This window comes from Bos indicus, chromosome 10 (assembly GCF_029378745.1).
Source record: "Bos indicus isolate NIAB-ARS_2022 breed Sahiwal x Tharparkar chromosome 10, NIAB-ARS_B.indTharparkar_mat_pri_1.0, whole genome shotgun sequence".
Taxonomy (NCBI): domain Eukaryota; kingdom Metazoa; phylum Chordata; class Mammalia; order Artiodactyla; family Bovidae; genus Bos; species Bos indicus.
The window spans coordinates 89,638,143-89,665,062 of NC_091769.1; the positions used below are offsets into that span (position 1 = coordinate 89,638,143).

The 26,920-nt window shown below is 43.7% G+C and overlaps 1 protein-coding gene across 10 annotated transcripts in view; it reads left to right on the plus strand.

Moving 5' to 3' along the window:
• The window catches only part of NRXN3 (neurexin 3), a 1,810,124-nt gene that overhangs the window by 552,684 nt on the left and 1,230,520 nt on the right, over positions 1-26,920 (plus strand). For all 10 annotated transcript variants that reach the window (XM_070797936.1, XM_070797932.1, XM_070797934.1 and 7 more), the window contains 2 exons: positions 14,293-14,731; positions 21,434-21,817. In XM_070797936.1, coding sequence (XP_070654037.1) covers positions 14,293-14,731; positions 21,434-21,817 — 823 coding nt within the window. The remainder of the gene's footprint in view (positions 1-14,292; positions 14,732-21,433; positions 21,818-26,920) is intronic.

Below are 26,920 nucleotides of genomic sequence, written 5' to 3' on the forward strand. Positions count from 1 at the left end.
ACAGAAAGAAACATAGGCATTCATGGGGGTAGATCTGTGTAGTACTTAAGAAAATATCAGAACAAGAATTAAGAGTGTATTAAATTTGTCGAGCCTCAACTGTGTGCCAGACACTGGGGATCCATTAGTTGCCCCATCAGAAATGCACAGCCTGTTTATTATGTCATTTCTAAAAAGCAGGGGGAAGAGAAATACAGTCTGGGCCAAGTTTCTGATTACAGACCCTGGCACACTCATTAGCTGAGCAACAGGTATCTCATATAAAGCATCCTCCAAGATTTCTAAGCCTTGCATATCAGATTGTACTTCATGTTACCTTTGTCTTCCATGGTCTAGAGCTTAAGTTAGTTAACATATTTACATGGATTTTCTTTTGTTTCCAATATTCTTAATTTGCGTTAGTCAAAGTGTTAGTCGCTCAGTCATGTCCAACTCTTTGCGACCCCATGGACTGTAGGCCGCCAGGCTCCTCTGTCCCTGGGATTTTCCAGGCAAGAATAATGGCGTGGGTTGCTGTTCCCTTCTCCAGGGGATCTTCCCAACCCAGGAATTGAACCAGGTCTCCTGTATTGCAGGCATATTCTTTACCATCTGAGCCACCAGGGAAGCTTACTTTAAGTTGGCTTAATCTTCATTTACGTTATGTTGGCTTTCATGTTAGAAAGTAACCAGAGCATAGGTAGGTTCACCTCAAGTTTCAGCTCTTTGGTGATAACTTCACAGAGCACTGCCTTGAATTCTGAGGCTTCATTTGGGTTCAATGAGAAAGGGAGTAGAATAGAATTAGACTAGTTAGCAATGCCATCTTCCAGAAAGGAAGAAGAGAAACGTGTATTTGCCAACATGGTGCTAAGAGATGGGAGAGTTTTCTGTCCAGTTGTGGCTTAAAGGGTCACCTCGAAAACTTTTCTAAATTATCTAGAAACCTTTTCACTATTCACTGATAAGGCCTATCTCGGAGAACTATGGCCCATATATGGATTTTCACATCTTATTTCTTTGCCTGGTTCTCGTTATGCCAAGTTTATGGTTTGTCTATGCCACGTTCTTGGTTCATTAATTTAGTAAAATCTTAGAAGGCTCTGGAAGAATGATAAAGCCTGAGTTGGCACATCTTACCTCTTGTGATAGACTGGACTTTTATGGTATCCTAAATACCCCACAGATTTGGTTGGCTGAAAATCTTTTCTATGGAACACATAGACATATGTGCCTAGTCAACCTTTTAGCTGAATAAAAGTCCTAAGACTTCCTGGTGGTCCAGTAGTTAAGAATCTGCCTGTTAATGCAGGGGACACAGGTTTGATCCCTAGTCTGGGATGATTCCACACGCCACGGGGCAACCAAGCCTGTGCAACTATTGAAATCTGCATGTTGTAGAGCCTAAGAAAGTTCTCCTTCCTGAAGAATAAAATTGAGACCTTCACTATGCCAGAGATTGGAAGTCTTAAACTTAGTTTATGTCTGCAGTTGACCACAGACTTACATGGTCATCGCTTTCTCTTAAGGAATCAGTCAAAGGAATAAATGCTTGCCTAAGTCTTCAGGCTAAGTGGTGAGGACTTGCGTCATTCGTGCGGCTCTGGAGCTGGTGCCCATGGCCCTGGGTTTATAAGGTCAGACTAACTGGTTGCTGCACAGTGCTTGCTCATGTGTTCCTCTCTCTGCGTCGGGCTTTTTTTTTTTTAAATGAGGAAGGGTCTGAGGACTTTGCTGGTTCAATTTAAGTACTGAAGTTTGTCTGGATTCTTCCTATGACTCCAGCTTGCTTTCTGTCCCTTTTATTTTTTCCTGTCAGTCTCTTGCAAATGGAACCTTCAGTTCAGTTGCTCAGTCGCGTCCGACTTTTTGCAACCCCATGGACTGCAGCACGCCAGGCCTCCCTGTCCATCACCCACTCCCAGAGTTTACTCAAACTCATGTCCATGGAGTTGGTAATGCCATCTAGCCATCTCATCCTCTGTCGTCCCCCTCTCCCCCTGCCTTCAATCTTTCCCAGCATCAGGGTCTTTTCTAATGAGTCAGTTCTTTGTATCAGGTGGCCAGAGTATTGGAGTTTCAGCTTCAGCATCAGTTCTTCCAGTGAATATTCAGGACTGATTTCCTTTAGGATGGACTGGTTGGATCTTGCAGTTCAAGGGACTCTCAAGAGTCTTCTCCAACACCACAGTTCAAAAGCATCCATTCTTTGGTGCTCAGCTTGGAACCATGGACCAGGGATTATAAACTGGTAGTCTTTGAGATCCAGCTTTCAGATATGTATTGTTTGACCCACAGAGTGTTGGATCACCAAGCCTTTTTAAATTTTATTTTTTTTAATTCATCTCTAATGGAGTATAGTTGCTTTACACGTTGTTAGTTTCTTCTGTACTAACACAACAAGTGAATGAATGAATCAGCCATACATATACATGTATTTCCTCCCTTCTGGATTTTCTTCCCATTTAAGTCACCACCGTGCATTAAGGAGAGTTCCCTGTGATAGTATGTTCGCCCAACCTTTTAAAAAAATTTTTTAAAGGTATTTAATTTTTAATTGAAGGATAATTACTTTACAGAATTTTGTTGTTTCTGTCAAACCTCAAGTTAGTTAATCGCCAGTATTTCTCCTACAGGTTTCAACTTTATCTGGAGTCTTTCCGGCCTTTACTTTGAGTCTCAGGACTCTCATATTTCTTGGCTCTTGCCTGTGATTCTGAAACTCCATCCCCATTTTCTATTTCTGGGGCTCGGTTTTTATCTTTGGCAGACCCTGAGCGCTGTGAGCAGAACAGCAACCTGGAAATGATGTCCGTGGTATGCAGTGGCGGGGGCTCAGGGCCTCAGCCTGGGTGTCAGCTGCAACTCAGCAGGCGAGTGAGTCTGCTGACCCCTGTTAGCCAGACCAGGGGTGCAGATGTGGCCTTGGCCATGCCAAATATCAGCTTCTCTGGCTTTGGAAGCTAAGAGGACCATCTGCTGCCCCATTTGTGCTAGAAGTTCACTGTTGGAATTTGGTCAGTGGTACACTGCGGCAGAAAATGATGTTAAGGATCATGAATCCTAAATCTGTACAAGGGCCTGGTGTGTGAGAAAGACAAAAAATAGATACCACTAGGCGTTTTCATATCTTATAAATGCCACACTAGGCAACTATTTATTTATTTTTCCTAATTTGCTGCATCAGGTTTTAGCTGTGCGTGGACTCTCTGCACACAAGCTTTAGTACTTGCCGCCCAGGGGCTTCGTCATCCCAAGGCTTGTGGGATCTTACTTCCCTGACCGGAGACCTGCATTGTAAGGCAGATTCCTAACCACTGGGCCACCAGGGAAGTCCCGATTTTGTAATTTGTAATTTTTTATTCTACCTTCAGAATTTGTTAAATCCAGAGTCTGTTGTTAGATTCTTGAGCGGACACGTGGCTTAGAACTTACCCTCACAGGGAATCTTCCCTTTTTTTTTTTTTTTTAAGTGATGTATTTATTTTAATTGGAGGCTAATTACTTTACAATATTGTAGTGGAATCTTCCCTTTCTAATGACTCCATGTCAGGCTCTCCTCTCTGTTGATCTAGTTATGGCTTCTCACAGAAAATAACAAAATGAAGAGAAGCATCAGAAACTGCTAAAGCATTTTGTAGCTATGACACATTACCTCACAGGCCTCTTATGGCCCTGTGAAAGGAGACACGTTACCTGTAAGTCTTCGACGTGAAGAATGTTAACCATTGTCCAAGGTCACACAGCCGGCAGGGGAGGAGCTGGACTCAACTGTACTTACTGAGGCGGGACGTCCGTGACCTTGACCTCTGCCTTGTGCTGCCAACTGAGTCCAACATCGGATTTAATGAAGATATGAGCATTTATTAAGCACCGCTACAACTAGGTGCTGGTTCAGATTTTTAAAGCTGTAATGCATATGTTTTGCTGATAAGATATTTGAGGTTTACTCAAAACAGTAAGACCCGTGCTTACTGAAAGGTAACAAGGTTGAATGTTTTGAGTGACAGATGAGTTGAGTAGACGCTCCCCAGGAAGGAAAATCACCACCGACCAGAGTCATCAGTTGCCTGAAGGGTGGAGGGGGAAGTAATATAGAGAAAGTAGGATATGGGAGTCTGTGACTGCCCCAGACGCAAGGTGCTTTCCCAGGGCTTCTTATTTATTTACGCAGGGTAGAAATGTCACACAATAACAAGATTACCCCCAGGTTTATCTAGAAACTGCACAATCCTGAAAGCTGAAGAGAAAAAGCTCATTTCGTTATTATCTATTGTCAAAGGATTATGTTGGGGTAGGGAATAAATCTTTGTCCATTGCTGGTCATATGTAAACTGCTCTGCACACAGGTATAAAGTCAAAAGGCTTTACTGGGATTTGTTGTCAATGCTGTTCCACCCCAAGGCCCCTGACATTGGCTTTTCACCACTCTGTTTCGTCTGGCCCACATACTCCAGAGGATGTCCCCCAGAGTCCTGACTTCAGACACCGTCCACTGACCTGGGTCAGAACAGTGATGCTCCGTCATCAAGTCACAGGCCTGTGAGTCACAGTCCTATAAGACGATCTGTTTTTTTTTTATTTTTTTATTGAGATTGCCCTATATGTAGACACGTAGAGGATTACAGACACTTCAAAAACAAGAGAAAAGAAAGGCCATGTGGTAAATCTGCTCTTCCTGGACAGGAGAAACAGAACCACAAGGCCATCTTGGAACCGCGGGGAACAAACCCACACTCCCAGATTCCTTCTGGGTCCCTTGCTGGAGAGTCCAGGGATGTGGCATTTATCACAGAATATGTGGATGTATATTCCCAGAAAGCTGAAAACAGCGTCCAGAGTGTCCTCGGATAAGACGGAAGAGAGAGGAAAAGACTCCCATGCGTTCTTGATAGGTGGTGACTCTCTTTATTGTATTGTTCTTGCTATCATAGCTTGTCTTGCTCCTGGTATTGTTCCTGTGTTCCTCTGTATCAAAGATTGGGGAGACATACAAGAGGTGGTGTTCTCAGTTCAGTTCAGTCGCTCAGTCATGTCCGACTCTTTGTGACCACATGAACCACAGCACACCAGGCCTCCCTGTCCATCACCAACTGCCAAAGTCTACCCAAACCCATGTCCATTGAGTCAGTGATGCCATCCAACCATCTCATCCTCTGTCATACCTCTCTCCTCCTGCCCTCAATCTTTCCTAGCATCAGGGTATTTTCAAATGAGTCAGTTGTTCTCAGAGAGTATTTTAATTCTGAGCTTCTGTCCAAAACTATTTTACTATCTGACCTTCTAAATACTCCCATGAACTGCTACCCCTTAGATTCACACTCCTGGGCTTGCCATATTCCTTGAGCACCATGGAAGAGTTTAAAAAGCACAGCATATAGATTAGAATAACCTCTCCTGGGGCTTCCCAGGTGGTCCAGTGGTTTTGAATCTGTGTGCCAGTGCAGGAGACATGGGTTCGATCCCTGGTTCAGGAAGATCCTACATGCTGCGGAGCAGCTAAGCCCATGCACCACAGCTACTGAAGCTTGTGTACCCAGCCTGTGCTCCACAGCAAGAGAAGCCACCACAATGAGACACACGCATCCCGCAACTAGAGAGTAGCCCCCACTCGCCACAACTAGAGAAAGCCCACATGTTGTGATGAAGACCTGGCACAGCCAAAAATAAACGAATATTAAAAGAACAGCGGTTTCTTTCCCAATCAAGGCCAATGGTCTGGGCAGGCAGGCAGACAGCTCCGTCATAGGTAGGCAATGAAAGGCTTCCAAGCAAATGGTGGGTATCAGCAAGAACCAGAGTAGTCCAAGAGGGCCTGGAGTGGGTTTGGGGGTAGATCCTGGCAGGGATGAATCATCATTTAGAGGTTGGAGAGGAGAGGAAGGCACTGTAGGCTGGGAAACCTACGTGATGAGCAAGTATGCAGAAGCTCTGACACCAGAGTTCACACTGAAGCCTCCAAGTGCCTCAAAGTGGGGAAGGGAAGGGTAGGGATCCATTAGAGAGGGCAGCCCAGGTAGGAAGGGCTTAATAAGTCTGGATGGAGCTGGGTGTGTTTTTTTGTGCATGATTTAGGGAGTTTCTACTTTATGGGTAAGCCTGCACTACTAGAGAGCTTAGGAATGGCCACCCCTGGAACATGACCTTGCCCCAGTACAGTCAGAGAGATCTGGGTTCAAGTCCTGGTTATGCCCTTAAGGGACTGTGTGATCTTAGACAAGTGCCTATCCTCTCTGAACCTCATTTCTGCAAAGTGAGGCTAATGTTACCTGTTTCACTTCCTTAATGTGGGAGATGCACATTAGCATTTTTAAAGTGTCTGGCACATAATAGGCTCTTGGTAGTTGGTGACTGTTTTTACTGTATTGCTCCTGCTCATAGCTTGCCTTACTCCTGGTATTGTTCCTGTGTGCCTCTGTATCAAAGATTAGGGACATTAAGATTAAGACAAGAGGTGGTGTTCTGAGACAGTGTCTTAGCCCTGAGATTCTGTATACAACTGTTTTACTATCTGACCTTCTAAGCATGCGCTGCAAGTCCAGTTCAGTTGAGTTTAGTTCGGTCACTCAGTTGTGTCCAACTCTTTGTGATCACATGGACTGCAGCATGCCAGGCTTCCCTGTCCATCACCAACTCATGGAGCCTGCTCAGACTCATATCCATTGAGTCAGTGATGCCATCCAACCATCTCATCTTCTGTTGTTGCCTTCTCCTATTGCCCTCAGTCTTTACTAACATCAAGATCTTTTCCAGTGAATCAGTTCTTCTCATCAGATGGCCAAAGTATTGGAACTTCAGCTTCAGCATCAGTCCTTCCAATAAATATTCAGTACTGATTTCCCTTAGGTTTAATGGTTGGATCTCCTTGAAGTCCAAGGGATCCTCAAGAGTCTTCTCCAACACCTCAGTTCAAAAGCATCAATTCTTCAGCGCTCAGCTTTATGGACCAACTCTCACATCCATACATGACTACTGGAAAAACCATAGCTTTGACTAGATGGACCTTTGTTGGCAAAGTAATGTCTCTGCTTTTTAATATGCTATCTAGGTTGGTCATAACTTTTCTTCCAAGGATTGAGTGTCTTAATTTCATGGCTGCAGTCAGCATCTGCAGTGATTTTGGAGCCGAAGAATATAAAGTCTCTCACTGTTGCCTTTGTTTCCCCATCTATTTGCCATGGAGTGATGGGACCGGATGCCATGATCTTACTTTTTTGAATATTGAGTTTTAAGCCAGCTTCTTCACTCTCCTCTTTCACTTTCATCAAGAGGCTCTTTAGTTCCTCTTCACTTTATGCCATAAGGATAGTGTCGTCTGCATATCTGAGGTTACTGACATTTTTCCTGGCAATCTTGATTCCAGCTTGTGTTTCATCCAGCCCAGAATTTTGCATGATATACACTACATATAAGTTAAATAAGCAGGGTGACAGTATATAGCCTTGACATACTTCTTTCCCAATTTGGAACCAGCCTGTTGTTCCATGTCTGGTTCTAACTGTTGCTTCTTAACCTGCATGCAGGTTTCTCAGGAGGCAGGTGAGGTGGTATGGTATTTCCTTCTCTTTAAGAATTTTCCACATATTGTTGTAATCCACACAAAGGCTTTGGAATAGTCAATGAAGCAGAAATAGATGTTTTTCTGTTTTTCTGGAATTCTCTTGCTTTTTCTATGATCCAATGGATGTTGGCAATTTGATCTCTGGTTCCTCTGCCTCTTATAAATCCAGCTTGACCATCTGGAAATTCTTAGTTCACATACTGTTGAAGCCTCACTTGAAGAATGTTGAGCATTACTTCACTAGCCTGTGAGATGAGTGCAGTTGTGTAGTAGTTTGAGCATTCTTTGGCATTGCCTTTTCTTTGGGATTGGAATGAAAACTGACCTTTTCCAGTCTTGTGGCCACTGCTGAGCTTTCCAAATTTGCTGGCATATTGAGTGCAGCACTTTCACAGCATCATCTTTTAGGATTTGAAATAGTTCAACTGGAATTCCATCACCTCCACTAGCTTTGTTCATAGTGATGCTTCCTAAGGCCCACTTGATTTTGCATTCTGGAATGGTTCTAGGTGAGTGATCACACCATGTGGTTATGTGGGTCATGAAGATCTTTTTTGTACAGTTCTTTGTGTTCTTGCCACCTCTTCTCAATATCTTCTGCTTCTGTTAGGTCCATACCATTTCTGTCCTTTATCGAGCCCATCTTTGCATGAAATGTTCCCTTGGCATCTCTAATTTTCTTGAAGAGATCTCTAGTCTTTCTTATCCTATTGTTTTCCTCTATTTCTTTGCATTGATCACTGAGGAAGTCTTTCTTATCTCTCCCTGCTATTCTTTGGAACTCTGCATTCAAATGGGTGTATCTTTCCTTTTCTCCTTTGCTTTTCACTTCTCTCCTTTTCACAGCTATTTGTCAGGCCTCCTCAGACAACCATTTTGCCTTTTGCATTTTTTTTTCCTTGGGGATGGTTTTGATCACTGCCTCTTGTACAATATCATGAACCTCCATCCATAGTTCTTCAGGCACTCTGTCTATCAGATCTAATCCCTTGAATCTGTTTGTCACTTCTACTATATAATCGTAAGGAATTTGATTTAGGTATACCTGAATGGTCTAGTGGTTTTCCCTACTTTCTTCAAGTTAAGTCTGAATTTGGCAATAAGGAGTTCATGATGTGAACCACAGTCAGCTCCCAGTCTTGGTTTTGCCGAATGTATAGAGCTTCTCCATCTTTGGCTGCAAAGAACATAATCAGTCTAATTTTGGTGTTGACCATCTGGTGATGTCCATATGTAGAGTTGTCTCTTGTGTTGTTGGAAGGAATTGTTTACTATGACCAGTGTATTCTCTTGGCAAAACTCTGTTAGTCTTTGTCCTGCTTTATTTTGTACTCAAAGGCTAAACTTGCCTATTACCCCAAGTACCTTTAGACTTCTTTCTGTTGCATTCCAGTCCTGTATGATTAAAAAGACATCTTTTTGACGTTAGTTCTAGAGGGTCTGGTAGGTCATCATAGAACCGTTCAACTTCAGCTTCTTTGGTATTAGTGGTTGGGGCACAGACTTGGATAACTATGATGTTGAATGGTTTGCCTTGGAAACGAACAGAGATCATTCTGTCATTTTTGAGATTGCCCCCCAAATACTGTATTTTTGACTCTTTTGTTTGCTATGATGGCTACTCCATATTTTCTATAGGATTATTGCCCACAGTAGTAGATACAATGGTCATCTGAATTAAATTCACCCATTCCAGTCTGTTTTAATTCACTGATTTCTGAAATGTCAATGTTCACTCTTGCCATCTCCTATTTGACTACTTCTCATTTACCTTGATTCATAGACCTAACATTCCAGGTTCCTACGTAATACTGTTCTTTACAGCATCAGACTTTACTTCCATCATCAGTCACACCCACAACTGGGCGTTGTTTTTGCTTTGGCTCTGTCTCTCCATTCTTTCTGGAGTTATTTCTCCATTGATCTCCTGTAGCATATTCAGCACCTACCGACCGGGGGAGTTCTTCTTTCAGTATCCTATCTTTTTGCCTTTTCATATTGTTCATGGGGTTTTAAAGGCAAGATTACTGAAGTGGTTTGCTAATCCCTTCTCCAGGGGACCATGTTTTGTCAGAACTCTCCACCATGACCCATCCATCTTGGGTGGCCCCACATGGCATGGCTCATAGTTTCATTGAGTTAGACAAGGCTGTGGTCCATGTGTAATCAGTTTGGTTAGTTTTCTGTGATTATGGTTCTCATTCTGTCTACCCTCTGATACATAAGGATAAAAGTCCTAAGCACATCTTATTTGATAATTCAAAATCAAAACACTTTTAAAAGGATTCACATTTGTACAAACATACTTACACATGGTCAAAGAATAAAAGATAGTGTGCAGAAGGAAAACGTCCACAAAATTGTCAGAATTATGGGGGCCATTTTGTCAGAAAGGATTCCTCAAGAAAGTAGCATCTAAATTGAGACCAGAAGGACAAGGAGTGTGTACTGGATGTAGATCAGAGCAGGAAAAGTGTTTAGCGGGGAACAAATGGCTCAGATGGTTAAGAATCCACCTGCAATGCAGGAGATCTGGGTTGGATCCCTGGATTCTGAAGATCCCCTGGAGAAGAGAATGGCAACCCACTCCAGTATTCTTGCCTGGAGAATCCCAGGAACAGAGGAGCCTGGAGGGCTACAGTCCATGGGGTTGCAAAGAGTCAGATACTACTGAGCGACTAACACACAGACAGACAGACAGACACAGGGTAGAGAAGAGGATCATTAAAAGAATCAAAGAGCTTTAAGTCATCTGGATTAGAGAATGAAAGGATAGGGGAAAGAAAGGGAAACAAGTGGGGAGAGAGACAGGGACAGATCATCCTTGTCTATGTTGAGGGTTATTAAGCAAGGGAATGCCTGATCAGATTTAATGGTTTTGGAAAATTCACTGTGGAACTATGGAGAACATGAGGGGAAGGATCAGGGGGTTCTGTTAGAAGGCCATTGCAGAAATCCAGAGGAGAAATGGTGGTGGACAGAGTCTGGCACTGCGGTAGTAGGCGAGGGGCTGGTTTGAGCGATCCTTAGGACTTGACAGCTGGACAAGCTGCAAGTCCAAACAGCAGCTTTTATAAGCCCGAGGTTGGAGTTGTCACTCTTTGGCGCTCTGCCTCTGTCACCCCAGGCTGTGTGACATCTCCCATTAGGAGCGGTTTCCACTTTGTCTCTCATTGCTCCTTGAGGCTAGTTGTCAACCAAGGTGCTCACTGCCACATCTTTTCCTAGTTTGGTCATCAGGCAGGGCTTTCCATTTAGATGAAAGTATGAATTTACAGAAAATACTATACCAAATTAATGCTTTCGAATTGTGCTGGAGAAGACTCTTCAGAGTCCCTTGGACAGCAAGGAGATGAAATCAGTCAATGCTAAAGGAAATCAGTCCTGATTATTCATTGGAAGGAGTGATGCTAGAGCTCAAGCTCTAATACTTTGGCCACCTGATGCGAAGAGCCGACTCATTGGAAAAGACCCTGGTGCTGGGAAACATTGAAGGCAGGGGAAGAACGGGGCGGCAGAGGATGAGATGGTTGGATAGCATCACTGATTCAGTAGAACCTGAGCAAACATCTGGCGATAGTGGAGGACAGGGAAGTCTGGTGTGTTGCAGTCCATGGGGTCACAGAGAGTCAGACACTACTTAGTGACTGAACAACATCTAGTATAGCAACTATACTAGATACTACTTTGCCTTGTAAGGGAGTCCACTGGGGTTTCTTGCCATCATGCTCCCCCCTCCCAAGGTGCTACTACACTTGTGCATGGCCATGCCATTGTCTTGCAGTGGGCAGGTTGGCAGGGGTTCGGGTAGGGAGGTGAAGATGCCAACCATGGAGCTTCTTAATTGAATATCACTGGGCTACAAGGTGCTCTCCTGTCCCTTTCTTATTGGTAGGAGATCCTCAGAAGAACATCAGTTCAGGCCCCTGCCAGTTTTCAATAGTACCCCAGTACTGCTGGAAAACATGGTGTACTATTGTGTTCCTAGGCTTACGTACTATTTAGGATTCTCTACCTTCTACCAGGTATAATATCCCATTTAATCCTGATAATTGCTCTGGGGCTGGAGGGAAAGGGGAACAGTTCTGGAACAGCTATTGAGTCTCCTGCCTTTGGAAATAAATACAATGGGACTCAGAGAGGTTACTCAGCTGTCAGTGGGAAAGGTGTGGAAATTGCAAGTAAATAGACAAGTAATTTCAGGGCCATGGAGTAGCTAGAGAGCTCATTTTCAAAGAGCTTTTGAGAGAAGTCTTTGTCTTGCCAGTTCCCAGCTGGGATTCTCTTGTCTGTGTCTCCAGAAATCTGCATTCTAGTTATTCACTGTCTGTCCCAGTCGCGGTTCTGTACCCTTCTCACAGAAGAGTTCCTCTTCATAGGATGCTGCATTCTTTTAAAAGGCCCTTTTCTTTTTATCCTTCTGCCTCCTGTAGAGATATTTGAGTTCTTTTTCCATTTATTGTTCAATGGAGCCGAGCCTCAGTCTGTCCCTGTGGGATCCCCTATTGTTCTACGTTAATAATTAACCTTTACAAGAGCTCTGGTCATAGGTGTTTAGCCCAAATGCAAAGAAAGCTGCAGTTAGGTTATGACAGAGAGCTCTCACAGGTTGTTGCATGGGGATTAGAAAGGAAAAGCTGCTAGCCATTAAACATTTTTCATTTCTTTTCTCACTCACTCGAGTGATTGCCTAAGAATCTTGCAGTTTTGTTTTTTCTTTTTTTCCTTTTGCACATGGTCAGTCCACTGGAATTAAGAAATTTAGCTTTTGAACTGGGAAGTTGAACATACATGATTTCCAGTGTGTTATTGAAGATGAGCTCATGGGTGCTGGAAGTATAACCCTGTGCTGAATGTCCGTAGGTGTCGAAGCACATGGACTCTGGAGCTAACTCCCTGGGTTCAAGTCCTACTCGGGCACTTAACTGGCTGTGTGACCATGGGCTGGCTCCTTAACTACTGTCCATGTCTGTTTCTGCATCTGTAAAATGGGAGAACGATGGTAGACACGTCAAGTGGGTGTTGTCAGGATCTGATGGGGTGCTAGACTTCAGATCCTGAGTACAGTGCCTGGTAGGAGGTGCTCAGTAAATATCAGTATTGTGACTGTTCTCAGTGTGACTATGATTTCACCCATGACGAAGGCTATATGGTAGGCCTTTTCAATTCTTTGTTGTTAATCAATATGAAAAGGCATACATCTTTGCTTGATTTTCTCCTCATGTTGGGAGAGAGAAGAGAAGCAATTCTACAGGTAGATGTTTGGGATTAAATGATATATACTGGAATGACTCACTCAATTAACTTTTTATCACTGAGATGAGGTGTAAGAGTTTAGCACTTAAGTCTTGTTATTTTACTGAAAATGGAGATAAGACAACTTTCTCAGGGCTGCAGAAAGGACCAAGTGAGTTAACAGTCACCCTCAAAAGAGCTGAGATGTTTGTCCCCATACTCTGTGCACATTCTAAGTGCTTCCCATATAGTAACTCATTCCATCCTTAAGAAAGAGTCTGTTCCTATATTCCCATTGTCAAAGGAGGAAGCAAACCGGAGGACGTTAAATAACTTTGAAGTTCACACAGCTTGGAAGTAGTGGATGTGGGACTGGAACCTAAATCGAGGTCCTGATTTAGAATTTGAATAAGACAATGTGAAGGACATAGCAAAGCGGTCTACATAATCAGTACTCAGATGCTAGCCCCTTTGCCCTCTGTTTCCCCCCGTTTATTGTTTCGGTATGGATGTGACATTGCCTAGAGATCAAAGGACCAAGACCTATCTGAGGGCGCTGCATCAAAATTCAGTTTTAACAGCAACAAAACCTCTTTAAAATTCTAGTTATGGAACAAGATTAATCCCTACTCTTACATAGGTTATATGAGGTTTAGCAAGTCATAATTTTTAAAAATGTTTTAGGGTGTTTCATTCTCTTACTTTATGTGTATAGAGGATACATGCAATGTGGAGAAAAATATAGGTCTTCCCTCCCAATGCTTAACACTCAGTCATCTTAAAAAAAAAAAAAAAAAAAAAAAAAAAAACAACCAACCGTACAGCAAGATATAGTGAAAAGTAAGTCTCTCTCCACTCCTGAATATTAATTCTACAAATCCTCTCCCTAGTGACCATTTTATAGTCTCTTATGTGTTTCCTTCCAAAAATGTTTAATGCATTTGCAAACGTATATACATAAAATGCACACTTCCTAACACACACACCCACTTTGCATAATGATAGCATAATGCACATGGTTCTGTTCCTTGCTGATTCACTTAACAATATTACTCAGAAAATCCACATCAAAACTGGGAGCGCTACTTTGTTTTTGAGGGCTGCCTCATATTCCGGTATAAGGGTGTGCCAGTCTGTCACTGATGGGCATTTAGGTTGTTCCTGGCCTTTTACTGAGGACACTTCAGTAAATATCTCTGGAAGTATTTGTGTCTGCGCAACTCAGTCTCTTTTGATTTCTGCTTGCATTGTGTAACTTTCTGATGCTGCAAAAAATCAGCCAGAAGGAAACAGACCAAAGGAACACAGTGGAGACACAGGGGCTTCTTCAGGGCTTGTGTGCACCTCAGAGGTTTGTGCAGCTGCTTTTCAAGTGCTGTGGCTCATGTTTCTCATATTATTTCAGACTCTTGTGTCCTGAAGCTTCTTCTCGGGCCTTTTTCCTGAGTTCCCAGTGAGCGATGGATGGTTGCAGCTTGCAAGATTGATTCATATGGCACTTGTTTGACTTTTGACAGGTTGTTTATAAGAATAATGACATCCGTCTGGAGCTGTCTCGCTTGGCCAGGATTGGGGACACCAAGATGAAGATCTATGGTGAGGTAGTATTCAAGTGTGAGAATGTGGCCACACTGGACCCCATCAACTTTGAGACCCCAGAGGCTTACATCAGCTTGCCCAAGTGGAATACCAAACGCATGGGCTCTATCTCCTTTGACTTTCGCACCACTGAGCCCAACGGCCTGATCCTCTTCACTCACGGCAAGCCCCAAGAGAGAAAGGATGCCCGGAGCCAGAAGAACACCAAGGTGGACTTCTTTGCTGTGGAACTCCTCGATGGCAACCTGTACCTGCTGCTTGACATGGGCTCAGGCACCATTAAAGTGAAAGCCACGCAGAAGAAAGCCAACGATGGGGAATGGTACCACGTGGATATTCAGCGAGACGGCAGATCAGGTAGGAAGAGGCAGGGTGTATGCAAACTTCCTTTTCCTTATAGGTTTTTTTTTTTTTTAATGTTTGCACTTGCTGATTCTTCTGCTATTCTCCTTAATGCTTGTTGTAAGATGATGTTACCGAACAAGACACCTGTCTTATCAAAGGCTGACATCCCTCTCCTCATCTCCCTTGTCACTCACTGCACAATGGTTTCAGTGATAGCTCTGAGACCCTGGGACTGAGGATGGTTTTACAAGGAGCATTCGCACTGCTACCAAAGTGACTGTCATGTCACTGGTGTGATGGTTTTTTTTCCCTTCTCTTCTTAGTCTCCTTTTTCTTATCACCATAGAAACCAATTGTGACATCACAGATGCTACACTATGTGATTACTCTTGGAGAATAAGCCGCACTGTGCAAGGGTTTATGCAACGATGCACCCTTCAATAATTGTCAGGAGTCATATTGCAGGGGAAATTATGACAAGAAAGGAAAAGACAAATTGATTTTTCCTGAAGTCATGTTCAATTTAAAGCCTTCCTTTGGTGTGAAAGCCTATATATTTCACTGTTTGCTCAGACCTCACTAACTCTCCCTTGCTCTTCATAACCTTCTGCATTTGCTTCAAATGGCTTTGTTTCTGCAGCCATGGATCAAACAAGCTAGCCCCAGGCAGTACATAGCCACCCTGGAATAGTAACAAAGGGTGGGAGTGGGGAAACACAAAGAGAGGAGCTGAGGCTTTGCAATGCCTCAACAGTCTGCCTGCTTTCTGTGGACATGTGGCGTTGAAGGTCACATCCTGTGCCATCAGAAAGGACATTTCACCCTGAGTAATAATTAGAGCATTTGAATTTCACATTTATTTCCGGATTCTCCATTTAGGTAGTATCATACTCAAGAAATGTCTCAGCCCTGTTTGCCATATTTTGAAGGTTTTACTCTCCTGATGAACACAAAAATGCCTTCCTTTTGGACATTTCTTTTCTGGGTACATTTGGCCAACAATAGAAAGCAGTAGGTTCCCCGCTGTAGCCAGGGATGGCTGGGCATGCGCGGATGGCTCTTCCGTATCCTCCCAGAGCTGGAGGGATGGCGGAGACGAGCAGTGTTGCGTTTAGGAGGAGCCGCTTAGGTTCTGTGCAAAGGGCAGACGGGTGGCAGATTGCAGATCTGGATGGTTTATTGCCCAGCAGGCTGCCTTATTGATTGCCTGAAATTTGATCAGAACCAAGAGACTTCAAATGAAACGTGCTTGTTGGGCAAGAATAAGCATTTTGTTCTTTTTAAGCAGAAAGCACACAAACTTAATTTCTTCTGAGGCCAAATCTTTCAAAGTTTATCCGTAAATATGTCGGCCGGGGTGGAGCGAGAAAGCTATCTGAGAATTATAAAGGAAACACTCCTGCTAGTTTTTTTTTTAATATAAATTTATTTATTTTAATTGGAGGCTAATTACTTTACAATATTGAATTGGTTTTGCCATACATCAACAGGAATCCACTACAGGTGTACACGTGTTCCCCATCCTGAACCCCCCTCCCTCCTCCCTCCTCCCTCCCCATACCATCCCTCTGGGTCATCCCAGTGCACCAGCCCTAAGCATTCAGTATCATGCTTCGAACTTGGACTGGTGGTTTGTTTCATATGCGATAGTATACATGTTTCAATGCCATTCTCCCAAATCATCCCACCCTCTCCCTCTCCCACAGAGTTTTTAAGACCATGCACATTGGGTCTTTGGACTGGTCATGGTTGATGGCTTTCATGATTGACTAACCTAGACCTTGGCACAGCTTAAATGTCACCTATCTGAGTCACAGGCAGGCTAGAACATGTAAAATTGCCCCGTATCTGTTTCTGTTTATTCTCAACACTAATTGCTTTTTCAAGTAGGTTGTTATTTTGTCTGGTTAGAACCATCAGACCCATTTTTGACAAACAAGTTTTGATTACAAAACACTTTAATTTTATACTTGGATGCTATGGCATTGGTTAATACTTTGACATACTGATAAATCTGATCAAGACCTATAAAAATTTACTGAGTAAACAAGGTGGCAACAGAAGATGAGATGGTTGGATGGCATCACCGACTCAATGGACATGAATTTGAGCAAACTCCAGGAGATAGTGAAGAACAGGAAGCCTGGTGTGCTGTAGTCCATGGGGTGGCAAAGAGTGGACATGACTTAGCTACTGAATACAACACACACTGATAAATTTGATTAAACCCTATAAAAATTTACTGAGTAAGCAAGGTGGTGATAGAGGATGAGACGGTTGCATGGAATCACCAACTCAACGGACACGAGCTTGAGCAAACTCTGGGATATAGTGAAGGACAGGGAAGCCTGGCATGCTGCTGTCCATGGGGTTGCAAGGAGTCGGACATGACTTAGCAACTAAACAACAAAAAAATAATTTTTATATATAAGCAGCATAACAACATTTTAATATGTTTTTAAATGTATATTTTTATTCAGAAATACTTTCATAATCACTGTTAATTAGAAGTTTAAAAATTCAAAAGGGACACAAAATAATTAGTCTTAGAGACACAAAAATGGGTCTTAGATGTTATGTCAAACTTACAAGTTTTAAAAGTGACATTTATACAGTGTAATTTAGCTCTCATAAGTAATTTTTTATAATCAAATTATTTCAGTAAGAACACAAATTACCATATTGCTTTTTAGATTTTTTTTGTTTTACAATATGTTCTTCTCAATAGATTATTTAAAAATATTTAAACCTGATAGAAACTCATTTTTTAAACAACGTACCTTGGAAGAAATACAGTATCAGAGACACTCCTGTCCTTTACATGCTGTAGAGATGGGAAATACTACAATTGAAAAGGAAAAAAAAGGCTCTTAATGCATTTCCTGGGGAGCACTTTCTGAATATTTACACTTGGGTCTATTGTTCTTTAAACAAGTTTAGATTTGAAGAAATTTCAGAGACGGCTTTTTTAAGAAATGAAGAACTTCATTTCTTCCTGAGAGTATTTTCCAGTACGTTGTTCTTATCAGTTCAGTTTAGTTGCTCAGTCATGTTCAACTCTTTGCAACCCCATGGCTTGCAGCATGTCAGGCTTCCCTGTCCATCACCAATTCCTGGAGCTTACTCAAACTCATGTCCATTGAGTCAGTGATGCCATCCAACCATCTCATCCTCTGCCATCCCCTTCTCCTCCTGCCTTCAATCTTTCCCAGCATCAAGGTCTTTTCCAATGAGTCAGTTCTTTGCATCAGGTGGTCAGCATATTGAAGCTTTAACATCAGTATTTCCAATGAATATTTCAGGTTGATTTCCTTTAGGATTGACTGGTTTGATCTCCTTGCAGTCCAAGGGACTAAGAGTCTTCTCCAACACCACAGTTCAAAAGCATTAATTCTTCGGTGCTCAACTTTCTTTATGGTCCAATTCTCATATCCATATATGACTGCTGGAAAAACTGTAGCTTTGACTGGACAAAACTTTGTTGGCAAAGTACTGTCTCTGCTTTTTAATATGCTGTCTAGGTTGGTTATAACTTTCATTCCAAGGAGCAAGGGTCTTTTAGTTTCATGGCTGCAGTCACCATCTGCAGTGATTTTGGAGCCCCTCAAAATAAATTTTCTCACTGTTTCCATTGTTTCCCCATCTATTTGCCATGAAGTGATGGGACCAGATGCCATGATCTTAGTTTCCTGAGTGTTGAGCTTTAAGCCAACTTTTTCACTCTCCTCTTTCATTTTCATCAAGAGGCTCTTTAGTTCTTATTCACTTTCTGCCATAAGGATGGTGTCATCTGCATATCTGAGGTTGTTGATATTTCTCCCAGCAATCTTGATTCCAGCTTGTGCTTCCTCCAGCCCAGCGTTTCTCATGATGTACTCTGCATATAAGTTAAATAAGCAGGGTGAGAATATACAGCCTTGACGTACTCCTTTTCCTATTTGGAACCAGTCTATTGTTCCCTGTCCAGTTCTATCTGTTGCTTTTTGAATTGCATGCAGATCTCTCAAGAGGCAGGTCAGGTGGTCTGGTATTCCCATCTCTTTCAGAATTTCCCACAGTTTGTTGTGATCCACACCATCAAAAGCTTTGGCATAGTCAATAAAGCAGAAATAGATGTTTTTCTGGAGCTCTCTTGCTTTTTGATGATCCAACGGATGTTGGCAATTTGATCTCTGGTTCCTCTGCTTTTTCTAAATCCAGCTTGAACATCTGGAAGTTCTTGGTTCACTTGAAGAAGACTGGCTTGGAGAATTTTGAGCATTACTTTGCTAGCATGTGAGATGAGTGCAATTATGCAGTAGTTTGAACAGATCTATATTAAAACAAATAGTTATAAAAACATTTCGTTGTTGTTGTTTCATCCCTTAAGTCTTCTCTGACTTTTCTGTGACCCTGTGGACTTTGGCCTGCCAGGGTCTTCTGTCCATGGGATTCTTTAGGCAAGAATACCGAAGTGGGTTGCCATTTCCTACTCCAGAGGATATTTCTGACCCAGGGATCGGACCCGCATCTCTTGTGTCTCCTGCATTGGCTGGCAGATTCTTTACCACTGAGCCTTCTGGGAATCCTTATAAAAAGTTAAGAGTATCTAATTGTGGTGCCTGCTGCCCATCCTGAAGAATATGACTGAGAGGTGATCTTTGGGAACCTTTTATTTTCACTCCCCAACTGGAGGACTGACTCTCAAAACATTTGTGGTCACACACTTAGAGGAGGATTTTGCTCAGGACGGATTGCTTAAGGCTCCACTGTTTAAATCGGTTCCGGGTGCTGTTCTTCACTTGGCAATAGAAGCTCCTTGCTGTTAGTTGGTGATCAGATTATTTCAGTGGAATGTGGTGGGTAAAGAAAGCAGACTGTGCAAGAGAGAGGATGTTGAGGCTTGAGTCCCTTTCTTCATTTGTAAAATAGGGGAAATACGAACGTCAGCCACAAGATTATTCTGAAGCTTGAGTCCAGAAAAGCACAGAAAGTACTAAAAATGGTGGCCGGGACAGTTTTACTGTTATGTAGGGTTTTTTTAAAAAAGATTTAAAAGTGAAAAGGCAAAGCTGGTTTTTCCAGGAGAAAATTTGCAGGGGAGAGCTGGGGGAGCGGGCCTAACTGAGCGCCCCAGTGGCCCCTCTGCTCTTCCTGCCTTCCGCCGCTGGGTGTGCTTTGTGATTTTGAGTGTGCTTCACTTTCTTGATCTCATCTGATCTCCCAGGCCCTGCATGCTGTCCTCTGTCATAGCCGAGGGAACTGAGACTCAGATGAGGGAAAGCTGGCTGATGGATGGCCCTGTTATCCTGGTACTAATAAAGGACTTCGAGAAGACTAAATTTTTGAAAGTTTTGGCATGACGTTCAGATATCAGTTTGATTTTTCAGTTAGGAAATTGATCTGTAACTGGGTTCAGGGACTGGTGCAGGGTTAGAAAGCCATTTAAGACTGGAAACCTGGTTCCCAAGTTCCCAGGTCAGGCTCAGGGTTCCATCTGTGATCTCGTGTGCCCAGTCCAGCTCTGATCTCACCTCTTGTTGACTTCCTCTGGCAACCTCGACTCTAGCCACACTCCTGCCTACCCGAGGCCCTTTGTGAGTGCCATTCCCGGTGCCAGACACATTCCTCTTCCCCCTGGACTTGGCATGCCTGGATCCTTCTCAGCATTCTGGTTTCAGCTTACCTGTCACCTGCTTAGAGAAGCCTTTACCAACCGTCCACTTGAAAGCAGAACCCGTCTGCTGGGGCTGCTGCACCCATGTAACTGCCTTCCTCCCACTTGCCATTTGTCCGTCTCTTTTGTTTATTTAGTGATTTATTTATTTTGTCTTCCTCTGCTCTGGAACATCAGCTTCATGAGAGCAGGGGCATGGCTGTCAAATTCGTGTCTGTGCCTAGAACTATACTAGAGATAGAACAGGTTCCAATACATACTTGTTAAGTGAACACATGAAGAAACATGTTCCAGTTAAAATTTATCAAAAGCAATGAGTGTTGAAAATACATACTGGCTGGACGGGTACCTAAGACAAGTACAGAGGATATCAGCTCATGGAGAGAGAGGAGAGTGAGACAGAAGAGCAGGTTCCATCCTTCTGGCAATGGTGAGCCAGAGGTGAAGACTCAGGCGGGACTTATAGACTCTGTCCTAGGTACAGAGCAAAAAGCGCCTTACATATATCAGCTCATCTGCCTGCAGTCCAAAGGGTTGCAAAGTTGGATGCGACTGAAGCGACTTAGTATGCATGCACGCAGCCATCATGCCAACCTGTGAGGTGGGACAGTTCCTTTCCCATTTTACAGATGAGGAAATTGAGGACCAGAAAAGTGAAGTCACGTCTTCAGGGTTGTCTAGCTGGTAGGTGGCAGAGCTAGGATTTAAACACGGGAAGGGATGGTGCTGCTGTCAGCCTATATGGCATGCAACCTTTCAGCCAAAACTTTTAGGTAGGAAAAAAAGTATTTTCAGCACTGGCCACTGGGATTTTCCTGGGTCTTGCTCTGGGCTTGGCTGTCTTAGCTGCAGGGACCAGAACCAAATGGCCTGCGTTGTCCTTTTTTACCATTTTGTGGCCTTTCATTCCCCGCTCACAAGGTTCTCTCCTGGCCGGGCCACGCTGGTCTCCCATCTCACCCGCTAGGTTCCTTTCATTCAGTTCATCAACTGGGAGGCTCACCTGGGATGCCAGGAGGGCCATGAGCTCATTCTTTGTCTCCATCCTCCCATCCCAGGTACCATATCAGTGAACAGCAGGCGCACGCCGTTCACCGCCAGCGGGGAGAGCGAGATCCTCGACCTGGAGGGGGACATGTACCTGGGCGGGCTGCCGGAGAACCGCGCTGGCCTCATCCTCCCCACCGAGCTCTGGACCGCCATGCTCAACTACGGCTACGTGGGCTGCATCCGCGACCTGTTCATCGACGGGCGCAGCAAGAACATCCGGCAGCTGGCGGAGATGCAGAACGCTGCGGGCGTCAAGTCCTCCTGCTCGCGGATGAGCGCCAAGCAGTGTGACAGCTACCCCTGCAAGAACAACGCCGTGTGCAAGGACGGCTGGAACCGCTTCATCTGCGACTGCACGGGCACTGGCTACTGGGGACGGACCTGTGAGCGGGGTGAGTGGTGTGGTGATGCGCTGGGTGAGAGTGGGGAGACGAGCCTGGGCTCCCTTTGCTATCGCGGACACTTCCTTTGGCCTTCCCTGTGCTTGCGTGCTTCTGGGGGAGAATTTTTTTGGGTTCACTGCTTTCCAGATGACACCCTTTCTAGGTCTGGATGTTTGTTTCGATTTAGCTAGGATTGGATCGTAGAGAGGGAAACTAGCATAAATTGGAGCTAGGTCATGATGCTTTTCTGATGGAGTGTTTGACATCGTCTCTTTGAGAAGGCCAGTACTTTTTCTTTGGGGATTCTGGGTGGGCTCACCAACAGGCTGTTTCATTTGTTCCTGCTTTTTGGGTGCTTTCTCTGAGCTAGCTCTCAGATTAAGCTTTAGAAATACACTGTAGAATAAAATAGCCCCAGCCCTGTTCTTTGTGACTTGCTGCCTAGTGGAATAGTTAGCTGTTAAATAATCACTTACATGTTGAGTTTTATGAGGCAATGGTGTGTTGGTTAAGAACATGAATTCTGGGGCAAGACTGGATGAGGAATGTGGCCTTTGTAGAGTGATATGAATTCAAGATTATATATTTGAGACTTGATTTCCTCTTCTTTAAAATGGAGATAACCAGGTTCCTTCCCTCATAGCTCAGTTGCTAAAGAATCCACCTGCAATGCCAGAGACCCCCAGTTCGATTCCTGGGTCTGGAAGATCCACTGAAGAATGGATAGGCTACCCACTCCAGTATTCTTGGGCTTTCCTTGTGGCTCAACTGGTAAAGAATCCACCTGCAATGTGGGAGACCTGGGTTTGACCCCAGGGTTGGGAAGATCTCCTAGAGAAGGGAAAGGATACCTCCTCCAGTATTCTGGCCTGGAGAATTCCATGGACTGTATAGTCCATGGAGTCTCAAAGAGTAGGACACGACTGAGTGACTTTCACTTTCACTTTCTTTACCTGCTAAGTGAAATGAAGTAAAAGTTGCTCAGTCATGTCTGACTCCTTGTGACCCCATAAACTATACAGTCCGTGAATTCTTCAGGCCAGAATACTGGAGTGGGTTGCCCCTTCCCTTCTCCAGGGGATCTTCCCAACCCAGGGATCAAACCCAGGTCTCCAGCATTGCAGGCGCATTCTTTACCAGCTGAGCCACAAGGGAAGACTCCTACCTACTATTAATCATGGTTAAATGAGTCAATAGATTCCTGCACTATGGAAAGTGTATAGTCAATGTCAGTGATTGTTATGGTTATAATGATTGTCATCGACATCATTAACGGGAAAGTACAGAAAAGCTTGGGATTCCTTTTCCAGGAGATCGAACATACTATAGAGATTCATAGAAAGCTTCTGCAAGAAAGAAATATGTAGGTTGAGACTTGAAATATGAGTAGTAGCTAGCTTGGCAACAAGGTGGGAGAAAACCGTGTGTCTTAGATTGGAAGGACGTTGTGTGCCAAGAGGTAAGAGACCATGGCGCAGTTGAGGAACCAAACAAAGTCCATAACTAAATGGAGTGGGGAGTGCTGGTGGGGGGAAGGGTGTGAGAGGTGGCTGAAATGTTGGGGAACAAAGAGTGGGGGCTGACCCTTTAGAAGAGATCGTCTACCACTTTAACTTCTTACATTTGCACTGAATTTACAGTTTGGGTAAAAGGCAGAGATAAAGGTAAGCAAAGAGATAACATCAAGGTACAGAGATGCCAGTCTATAAGCCATGTCCAGATTGCAGCTTGGTTAGTTGTTTTACATGCCAAGGACACACAATTCAGCTGACTGTCTATGAATTGTCTACCATGATTTTATATGAAAGGATACTTTAGACAGTTAACAAATTTTTGCCGACGGCATAGCTCTCTAGAGCTTCGAGAATACTGTGTCTGGAGTAGACATAATATCATTTACTTAGCTGAGGAGTTGAGAGATCTATACAGGAAGCATAGATGTTTGCTTCTTGTATAGATGATGCAGGACAGCAGCATGGGCTGGACTATTAGGAGAACATGGAAATTCAAAGAAGACTTTCTTGATTAGAGACATACAGGGCCTCATCTATTAAGTGTACCAGTGGCCAAATTTGTTCAAGTTTCAGAAGTCTGGTGATGAGAAGGGATCCTGGAACAGGCTTGGGTAACCAGGCAAGGGTTTTCAAGGACTCATTTTTTGAGGTCAACCATATAGCTAGCTAAAGTGCGTTTCAAGAGAACTGCAAACCTTCACTACCGCTGGACCAAAAAAGAGGACACAGGATATTGGAATAAAGGAAAAGGAGCTTTCTTGGGGCTCATGGAAGTTAAATTCAGATTCAGTGAATTTTCAGAGCAGCGACTGCAGAACATGAGCTGAGATGAGGAGGTGGCCATCTGGAACAGAAGTGGGCCTCATTTGGCTGGCCAGTCTGTCGAGCTCCTGAATGCTTTCCAAATCTCTGTTTTTGGGTAGACGATCTCAGTTGCTGGTTTGGGGAGACAGAAAGGTCATTTGACCACTGTAATACATGAGACCATTTGGATAGAAGTCAGGATATTGTGGATGGTCCACCATCAAGGAAGGTAGTGTAAGACATCTACCTTAAGTGTAAGATGTCCCATCAGACCTCTCTTTCCAACTAAAGGGCCTTGTGATTACTGAAGACAGCTGTGCAAGGTGTCCCCGGGATCACCTTTCCATGGGCAAATCAGTGGAGGTTGGTCCAAGGTTTGCCAAACACAATGAAAGTCATTGCACCTTTTATGTTGTCACTTTCGACTAGTCATTAAATGGCAGCTGATTGGGGATATATGAGGGACAATTATTCCTGGTACAGTGCAGCCAAAAATCATCCATTGTGGCCAAATGAGAAGGCGCTAGCAAATTAAAGACATTTGATCTATACGTCGCTCAAACCCCAGACGGGTCCACTGATTGTTTTGTTCCCCGGCTAATTGTTTTCTGGTCCTGTATTGTTCCCGACACTGTGTTCAGAATGAGTCAGTGGAGTGTAAAAATGATGGGACTCTACTTTGCTGGCAAAGAAAATAGTTTCCCTGTGACATTGTTTTTCTTTATTGAAACTGATTCATCAGCAGGGATGCTTTTGAGTCTCTTTTGTTCATTTTTTCATACATGCAGCAGACATCTGTTGAAACCCGAATTCGTTCCAGGCACTGTGTTAGAGGCTGGGAATGAAGGGGAAAAAGAAACTGACATAGCCCCTGATTTTGATCATGGGGTGTATAGTCTTTGGGGAGAGGGAAAGATGGGGAGTGTGCTAATGTGTGACAGATATCAGGCCTGATGTCTTAGGGGATCAGGAGGGCAGACAGATGGGAGAGGCCACACCTATATGGGTGAGTGGTTGGGAAAGGGGGATCTGAGGTTACTTGGATTTTTTTAATCTCCTCTTAGTAACAAAACTATAGCCTCTCTCTGTCTCTGACCCTCAAGATCCGTTACAGGCACTTCTGAAGAGTGGTAAAGGGTGAGTGTTAACATTCCTTATGCAAGACCGTCATCCTCTTTGGCAAGGAGTGCTGCCCCACCCACCATAACACCATCAGTGTGTTCATTCAATTTACAGTTCTCTAATTTTTTTTTCTAGAAGCAGTACTAAGCCTGAAAATCATTTGTACCAAAATTGAGACGACAAAGACAATCCGTAAGGCAGTGTGTCCCATCTAACCCCAACTCTTCTATATTTGGGCTTCATAGTAGTGTCAGTCCCTTGGTGCTGTGGGCCACACAACAGAAATGGTGGTTGAAAGAGCCACTTGTCTATATAAAATGTAGAAAGCATAGGCAAGATGCTGAAAACCAGTATTCAGAGAAAAAGCAGAGTTAAGGATGGCTCTGGGAAGACGCCAAATGGCCAGGAACCCAAGCAAAGTGAGCAAGCACACCCGTCTTGGATACAACTCCCAGTTGTCAACCAGAGAGAAGGGAATAGAACAAGGGAACCAGGAACTGTATGAGTACATGGACGTGTTAGTCACACCGTCCTGTCCAACTCTTTGTGACCCCATGGACTGTAACCCTCCAGGCTCCTCTGTCCATGGAATTCTTCAGACAGGAATACTGGAGTGGGCAGCCATTCCTTTCTTGAGGGGATCTTCCCAGAGTCTCCAGGAGATCCATCCTGGGTCTCCTGCATTGCAGGCAGATTCTTTACCATCTGAGTCACTAGGGAAGCCCATAAGACTAAAGTTCATTTGCATGAGTCTCTTCCTCTGGTAGTAAAAATGGATGACTCTTGCTTATACCCTCGAAAGAGTACTTCTACTACATATGAGGATTAGCAACTCTAAATTTTGACATATAACAATTGGCTTCATATTGCATTTAGATTTTTTTTTTTTCCCGCCATGATCTGATACTATTCTAAGGAGATGTAGATAGATTGACCCATCCCAGTTGTTCAACTGTGGCTGTTCTGGTTCGTTCTTTGTTAATCATAGTGTTGTGGGAAACCTGTCCATGACCTAAAAAGCTAAGGCCTGCTGTAGCTATATAATGCCTATTTGATAGAAGCGCATCTGCTGGAAGACTGCTTGCCATTTTAAAAGTCCTACTGTACAGAGGAAACATTCTGTCTTATGTATTGTAGGATGATCAGTTGACGTGGGACAACATAGGCATCTTCTCCTTGTCAGGGTAGCCAGACTGTAGTTTAATTAGTGGGGACCAAGTGTCCACAGGCAAGGCTGTGGGTTTATTTGTGGACCATCAAACTTCAGTTTGAGGCTGCTGCAGATTCCAACCTCTTCCCTAGATGGCTTTTTCTGAATGCATGCCATCATTTATTTAGCAAGAAATAAAACAGGACTCAGCACAAGCTCATTTCTATGACAAAAATAACCTGCACTCCAGTACTTAGACTTGGGATGACCTAGTGGTAAATGGCATGGATTTTAGAATCAAATGGACTTGCTTCCTAAAGTTGGTTCTCACACTTTGGCCACCTCATGCGAAGAGCTGACTCATTGGAAAAGACTCTGATGCTGGGAGGGATTGGGGGCAGGAGGAGAAGGGGACGACAGAGGATAAGATGGCTGGATGGCATCACTGACTCATTGGATGTGAGTCTGAGTGAACTCTGGGAGTTGGTGATGGACAGGGAGGCCTGGTGTGCTGCGATTCAT